This window comes from Quercus suber, unplaced genomic scaffold, assembly GCF_002906115.3.
Source record: "Quercus suber isolate HL8 unplaced genomic scaffold, Cork oak 2.0 scaffold_324, whole genome shotgun sequence".
In the NCBI taxonomy this organism is placed as follows: Eukaryota; Viridiplantae; Streptophyta; class Magnoliopsida; order Fagales; family Fagaceae; genus Quercus; species Quercus suber.
Window position 1 is genome coordinate 564078 of NW_027069777.1, and position 7882 is coordinate 571959.

The 7882-nt window shown below is 34.4% G+C and overlaps 1 protein-coding gene across 1 annotated transcript; it reads left to right on the top strand.

Moving 5' to 3' along the window:
- Positions 1 to 318: 318 nt before the first annotated feature.
- On the top strand, positions 319 to 3357 carry LOC112032811 (probable folate-biopterin transporter 9, chloroplastic). The gene is made up of 2 exons (XM_024065584.2): positions 319 to 1127; positions 1926 to 3357. The coding sequence occupies exons 1-2, from the start codon at positions 914 to 916 to the stop codon at positions 3101 to 3103; spliced, it is 1392 nt and encodes a 463-aa protein (XP_023921352.2). The 5' UTR covers positions 319 to 913; the 3' UTR covers positions 3104 to 3357.
- Positions 3358 to 7882: the final 4525 nt, after the last annotated feature.

Consider the following 7882-nt stretch of genomic DNA (forward strand, 5'->3'; position numbering starts at 1 on the left):
TATTTTTAAAAATATGGATTATTTAATTAAATTAAAAATATTTTTAACATTTTATAAAGTTATAATTAATTTTTTGAATCCTTTTAATATACGAAAATGCCACTAAAACAACAACCAACCACATGATATTAGTTGCAAAAAGGAGCGTATGATTGCTTATGCTCTTCGAAAATTTTAAATTAAACTGTATCTTNTGCAAGGCGCGTGAAGGCGCGGTGATATTGTGGGCCCATTCAGATCCCACTGGGGTAAACAACAAACAACCTAGGAATAACAAGGTATCATGAGCCTGGAACCCATTATTTTTTAAAAGCTTATTCAATTTCAACTTACAAAACCCACACCTTCTAGATCTCTCTCTCTCTCTCTCTCTCTCTCTCTCTTACCATAATATCATATTCTTTCTTCTCTTTGAGCAATTCACAATAGTGGGTTTTCCATCTTACATTATACTCTTTGTCTCCAATACATTAAAGTCTTTGTCTTCTCGTTCTTCTTAAGGTCAAACTCTCTATTTTGCATAAACAATCTGGGAAACAGATAGTACCTGAGTTCCAAAAGTTTTTATTTTCTTGATTACAGGTTTTAAGGTCTTAATTTCAGTCTAAATCCCAATACCAACAAAACCATGAGTTACCATCAATTTCTTCTCAAAACCCATTTACAACAGTCAAAGTTCCAAAATTCTATGAGCCCCTACCACCAAAGTCTTCTCTCTCAAACTCCAAGTCCATCTTTTGTTTCCACCGTCAAGACCCAAAAACACATTGACATATTCACTAAACCCAGTACCCGTTTGAAACCCAATCACAGTGAGCCCAAGTCAAGTCTATTACAAGAAAAGCAAGAAACAGAGTGGATATGAGGAGAGTAGAGGCTTTTCCCAAGGGGGTAGCCAACATATGTTGCTTTTATGCGGGTTTGGGTATTGGGTACAGGGTTTAGGTGTTTCCCATGGCTGGCTCTCAACGTTCACATGGCACACAGTCTTAACTTGCACCCTTCAACATTGCAGCTGGTTCAGAATGCTGGCAACTTCCCAATGGTGGCTAAGCCTCTTTATGGACTATTATCTGATGCTTTCTATATTGGTGGTGCTCATAGAATACCTTATGTTTCCATTGGAGGTTAGTTAGAATCTGTTTTGCTTTGTCTCCATTATGTTCATTTTCAGTTCTATTTAGACCAGTATTTCTAAGAACTTTCATGTTCATTTGCTCTTCTTCTTTCAATTTTAATTTTTGTACTCTGTTCCTGAATTTGTTATCTCGTTGACTGTTTTAATTTTGAGGTGTCTTTTTATTGTTTATTCATGATAATGATGCAAAACAATTCATTTGTTGTTGTGACAAGTTCTTCTAGCTTCAAGATTCTGGTTTTTATTATATAGCTCTTTTATTCTTTTCTTTGTTTGGTTTTGCTTTCTTGATCTTTCTTCCAATTCAATTTTTCCCTTGATTCGTTTTGTCTGCTTCTTGTTCAAAAGTTTTCAACAGAGAATGGAAAGTAAAATTGAGTGCCAAAATTTCAAGTGGAACCTTGTAAAAATGTCCGTAAATGGTATATATAATGTATCAATCGAGAAACTGGAAAAATAAATTTGGATGAGACAATAGAAGCAAAAATCATATTACTTGTCTCAATTTCTGAGTTTTTTATGTATGCTAGACTTTGAATGCTATGTTCTTGTTAAATGATAATAACTATTGTGAATCAATCTGAAAATTCTACCAGAATTGAAAATTGACCCTTGTCGTCAGAACTTGGAAAAGGTTGACAGGTATTCTGTTGGGTAAATATATCTTTCTGTCAAACTAAGGCTAAGCCTCAAATTGCACATAAAGATTATGTAAAAGTCATGATTCCATTAGAGCCAGTTAATTGTTCAATCAGCTAAAAGACACTGATAGAATGCAAATTTTCAGTTCTTTTGCAGGTTCTGTCTTGGGGGCCACTGGCACTAATCCCATTTGCCGGTGAGTCTCTTCCAACCCTTGTGGCTTGTGTTCTTCTCAGTAATTTTGGAGCATCCATTACAGAAGTCGCAAAAGATGCTCTTGTTGCAGAGTATGGCCAAAGACACAAAATAAATGGCCTTCAGTCTTATGTATTCATGGCTTTAGCATCTGGTGGAATCCTTGGCAATTTAATAGGAGGATATTTCTTACTGAAAGCACCATCTAGAACAATGTTTCTTGTGTTTGCATTTCTCCTTTCAATTCAGCTTGCAATATCAATGATAACAAGAGAGGAATCTCTCGGTTTACCACAACCATCAAATCATTTTCTTGCAAAGAAATCAATCCCTGAAAGCATTAGAAAGAAGTTCTCTGATCTTGTATCAGCTATTAGTGAGGAGAGCATCTCCCGCCCCCTTACTTGGATTGTAGCTTCTATTGCCATAGTCCCGATTCTTTCAGGCTCTATGTTTTGCTATCAAACACAGTGTATAAATCTTGATCCTTCCATCATTGGGTTGTCTCGGGTGATTAGCCAGTTGGTGCTTCTATCGACTACTGTACTTTATGATAGATATTGGAAAAAGGTTTCCATGAGGAAACTGATTGGTGGGGTGCAGATTCTGTATGCTTCTTCCCTTCTTCTTGACCTTGTTCTAGTAAAACAGATCAATCTTAAATTTGGAATTCCCAATGAGATATTTGCTCTATGCTTTTCGGGTTTAGCAGAAACTCTTGCACAATTCAAGCTCCTCCCTTTTTCAGTGCTATTTGCAACTTTATGTCCTCGTGGTTGTGAAGGATCTCTCACTTCTTTCTTAGCATCAGCCCTGTGTTTATCATCAATAATAAGTGGATTTTCCGGTGTTGGATTAGCTTCACTTTTCAGAATTACGTCTGATGATTATTCAAGGCTGCCTGTGGGAATTCTGGTACAGTTCCTTGCAGCTTTAGTTCCTTTAGCATGGATTCATCACGTACCCCTGAGGCTGATACAAGCGGTTGCTGAGAAGGTAAGGAAAAAAGGCATGAGTAAAAGAACTCGAAGAAATAGAAGGGTTGGAAGAGTGACTTTTAGTTCAGTTTATGCTTACCGGCGTGGGAGAGAATCTGAGACACCAAGTAACAGCTTAGATGCAGTATAAAAAAGCTTCTTGAGGATCTGACCGGTTTTGATCATCTATGCTCTAAAATCTGTTTTGGTGTAGGTGTCTGTTATAGTCTTGTAGAAACTTCTGAAATTTTGTTTTTCATATGTATTGCTATTAATGAAACGAGGCACTGGCAAAAATTTCGTCATTTGTGTAAGACGAACTGTGACCCTTCCTGGGAGTTGACAATAGGATGTTTCTCATGTGGAGGATGTGCATCAGGAAGAGATGGGGATTTTCTTTAATTCCATTTTGAATGCGTTCCCCTTGATGCATACATGCACACTGCACACAGATGAACGTGCTTACATGCCATATTAATCGAACTATTTAGTGAGGTTGTGCATGGACGAATATCCAAAATGCTCTTTGTACACATGACACTGGTGGTTTTATGGATAAAAATGAGGGTAAAACCGAAGTAGATAATGAAAGCCACAATAAGAATGGAAATGGAATTCGTAACATTATGGATGACACTTTTATGAGAAACTGAACATATTGGTGAGCTTCCAGTCTAAAATTGTGCCATGAAACATTTATCTGCTGTACCAAAAATGTTCAAGTTCTCCAGTATTCATTTCACATGCCATGAACTAACCATAGCTAGCGAGGAAATGACATTTTGAAGCATCTATTTTGATGCTATAGATGATGTTGGTGCAATTCTGTAGCATCTTCTTCCATTGTGGTAGTTTTTCCCACATAGAAAAACATAGGGCCTGTTTGGTTTGTATTGAAGTTGTATTTATTTATTTATTTTTTTCTGTATTCACTTTTCATATTCAAATCTTCCTTTCACCTTTTTTTTTTTTTTTTGACAACCACCAACAAATAGAGAGAGAGAGAGAGAGAGAGAGAGAGTGTTCTTTGATGTGAGTCAGTGATAATGAGACCTATAGATTTTATTTTTTTACGAAAATGCCACTGTATTCATTTTTAGAAAATAAAAACACCAAAAAGTTGTATTCAATTTTTGCATTCAAATTCTTTTTTTTTTGGATACTAAAAAGTAAAAATGAAAACCGAATAAAAGTACAAAGCCATACAAATTTTTTAATGGTGTGTCCATAAAAAACTGAAAATGAATATAAAATACACAATTTTTTTCTCAAACCAAACAGGACCATCGTAACTAGGTAAACTAACAAAAAATTGTACTAACAATTAAGTGCCTTGCCCACCATCTGATCCACTCATCCATCCCCTTTACTAGCACAAAGATGGTAAATTGCACCAAGTTTGTGACTGGCTGACTGCCAAGCTGATATAAAGAGCTAGAGTTGCATGCTTAGATGGGTGTACCAAAATAGTAGAAAATAGAAACTTTAATGCAAGTCCTGAAAACTATGATAGCAGACAAACAGATTACATTGTCAAGCAATTGACGGAAAAAGTAAATAAATAAAATCAAGTTAAAATGTCCTCTCATGACACTGACAACTATCCTATTATCTAGTGCTGTCTTTGATCGTGCTGATGAAGAGTTTTCGTTGTTTAGCTTGCTCTAGCACTATTTGCCCTAGCACATGCTGCCCACAATGAAACAATGTCTCCACCATTTTGTCAAGGTGACTGTAATGAAAGCAACATATATAAAGATCTTAATACAAATAGCAGAGATTGGCTACTTGTTTGCCAACTTGTTATAAAAAAATTTGAGTTAATTGCAGCAATCATTTTAAATTATGAAACTTTACTCAAGTGTATTCCATACTACATAATTTTACCGCTAACATCTTAATCTGATATTAAGTCGGCATGTCTATTCTCAAAAGAATAAAAAAATAAAATAAAAAATTCGGCATGTCTACCTCACATTTCAATTTAGTGTCTAATTTAGACATTTCGATCTCAATTTGGGGTATTGATCATAGAATTTTTGTAGCTTCATGTGCACATTGGAAATGCCCTCATAAACAAATGAGATAGTCACCAACAGAGAGGGTAACCTCTCAAAATAGGTTAGTGGTACTAAATATTTGTATTAGAAAGATGGAAAAGAAGTGATATTAGAGATATTAGACAAAGAAACTAGAGAATTCAAGGGATGATCTCAATTTGGGGTATTGATCATAGAATTTTTGTAGCTTCATGTGCACATTGGAAATGCCCTCATAAACAAATGAGATAGTCACCAACAGAGAGGGTAACCTCTCAAAATAGGTTAGTGGTACTAAATATTTGTATTAGAAAGATGGAAAAGAAGTGATATTAGAGATATTAGACAAAGAAACTAGAGAATTCAAGGGAAGAAAAGGAATAAACATGTTTAAAGATAAAATAATCAATGAAGAAAGGTGAGATTTAAACAAAGATATTGATAAAATGTGGAATGTAATGGCTAATTGTATTAAAAGAGTGGCTAAATTCTAAAGGATATGAGAGACCGACTAAGGAGACTTGGTGTTCTGATAAGGAGAAACAAGAAAAAATTAGACGAGGGAGAGTTACTTGAGAGAGAAACTGAAATGAGAATGTTAAGATAGATAAATGTAAATACAAAAAAAGATATAATTCAAAATGAGAACATTGTTAGAAGGTAAAATTCAAAATTTGTAGGGGTGACCCTTGGTCTCTATTGACAAAAAGATGAGGTAGAGTCACTTGAGATGATTTGGCATATTTAAAGGAGAGCAACCATGCCCCAGCGAGAATAAAAAAGAAGGTAGAAGAAGACCGAAAATTAATAACATTAATAGTAGTAAAAAGGACATGTCATTTAAAAAAGTAATAGAGAGTATGACTTCCAAAGGAGTATATGGTAGAAAAGAACATATGTGACCAACCTTAACTAGTATGTTAAGGATTTTCAACCGATTCTAAAAAAGTTTAAGATTAAAACTTGGTTGTTGTTGTTGTGGTTGCCCAATAATATGTAAATTTAGACATTGATCTTAGATAGTATGGTAAAGATTGCAAGTTATTTATTTTTTATAAAAAACTTTTTTATTTTTATTTTTTATAATTTGATAGTTACAATGAGAAAAGTAAAATTTCAACCTTAAATATTTTTGTTAGAAACACCAAAAGATGATAGTTGAGCTATATGATTTATATACGGTATTTTGCAATATATGGTTAATGTTACAAACCCACGTATCCGTATTGTTAAACACAAAGGGAAGAGATAGCAGATTCAGTTAGTCTTATTCTCATTGGAAATATTCAGATATTATAATCATTAAAAATAAATAAATCTGCCACGATGTATATTGAACGGGCGGGTCGGGTCGGGTTCGGGTCGGGTTAATCGGGTCGCGGGTCAAAACGGGTCACTGGTCAAAACGGGTCATTTTTAAACGGGTCAAACGGGTTGCGGGTCAAACGGGTCGCGGGTCAAACGGGTTGCGGGACGGGTCGAGTTGACCCGTATTTTTCAAACAAGTTTTTTTTTTTTTTGGAAATAGATGCAATTTGTCAATTGTTTCTAAGTTCCTTAACTGTGATTAGATTTTCATTGGTGATACTATTACCACTTACTAATTACCACTAAACACTTGATACCTAAATTTGGTGCAACTCTTATTCCAGCTTTCTAGAAGCTAATCTTGGTATAATTTTTGATATGTTTAAAGTAGGAAGAGAAAATGAAGGTGACAAGTAAAGAATGACAAACTATAATGAAGTACATAACATATTAAGTGAAGAAGAATAAATAAATATCTTATAAGAATTACACCTCAATCTCAATCTACTCAACGTTGGTAGACGTGGAAAAACGGGCGGGTCGGGTCGGGTTCGGGTCGGGTCAATCGGGTCGCGGGTCAAAACGGGTCATGGGAGAGTTACTTGAGAGAGAAACTGAAATGAGAATGTTAAGATAGATAAATGTAAATACAAAAAAAGATATAATTCAAAATGAGAACATTGTTAGAAGGTAAAATTCAAAATTTGTAGGGGTGACCCTTGGTCTCTATTGACAAAAAGATGAGGTAGAGTCACTTGAGATGATTTGGCATATTTAAAGGAGAGCAACCATGCCCCAGCGAGAATAAAAAAGAAGGTAGAAGAAGACCGAAAATTAATAACATTAATAGTAGTAAAAAAGGACATGTCATTTAAAAAAGTAATAGAGAATATGACTTCCAAAGGAGTATATGGTAGAAAAGAACATATGTGACCAACCCTAACTAGTATGTTAAGGATTTTCAACCGATTCTAAAAAAGTTTAAGATTAAAACTTGGTTGTTGTTGTTGTGGTTGCCCAATAATATGTAAATTTAGACATTGATCTTAGATAGCATGGTAAAGATTGCAAGTTATTTATTTTTTTAAAAAAAACTTATTTATTTTTATTTTTTATAATTTGATAGTTACAATGAGAAAAGTAAAATTTCATCCTTAAATATTTTTGTTAGAAACATCAAAAGATGATAGTTGAGCTATATGATTTATATACGGTATTTTGCAATATATGGTTAATGTTACAAACCCACGTATCCGTATTGTTAAACACAAAGGGAAGAGATAGCAGATTCAGTTAGTCTTATTCTCATTGGAAATATTCAGATATTATAATCATTAAAAATAAATAAATCTGCCACGATGTATATTGATCAACTCCAAAGTGTCTTCAGTAGAATACAATTATCAATTCAAACGTTGATTTTGTTAGAAACTGAAAGGGAAATAGAGGGGCACCCAAAGCGTGTAACTCCCAAATGTTAATGAAGTAATGCCTTAGGCTGTTGCTCCACTCCAATTAAACATAGAAATTAATGGGTTTATGACTATATAAATCCCACTAGTGATACCCCACAAAAACAATCC

Excerpts from the sequence above, each read along its gene's own strand:
- LOC112032811 (XM_024065584.2), top strand. The coding sequence starts at position 914 with ATGCGGGTTTGGGTATTGGGTACAGGGTTTAGGTGTTTCCCATGGCTG. Across the intron at positions 1,128-1,925 it reads ACCTTATGTTTCCATTGGAG|TTCTTTTGCAGGTTCTGTCT; the intron begins GTTAGTTAGAAT and ends GCAAATTTTCAG.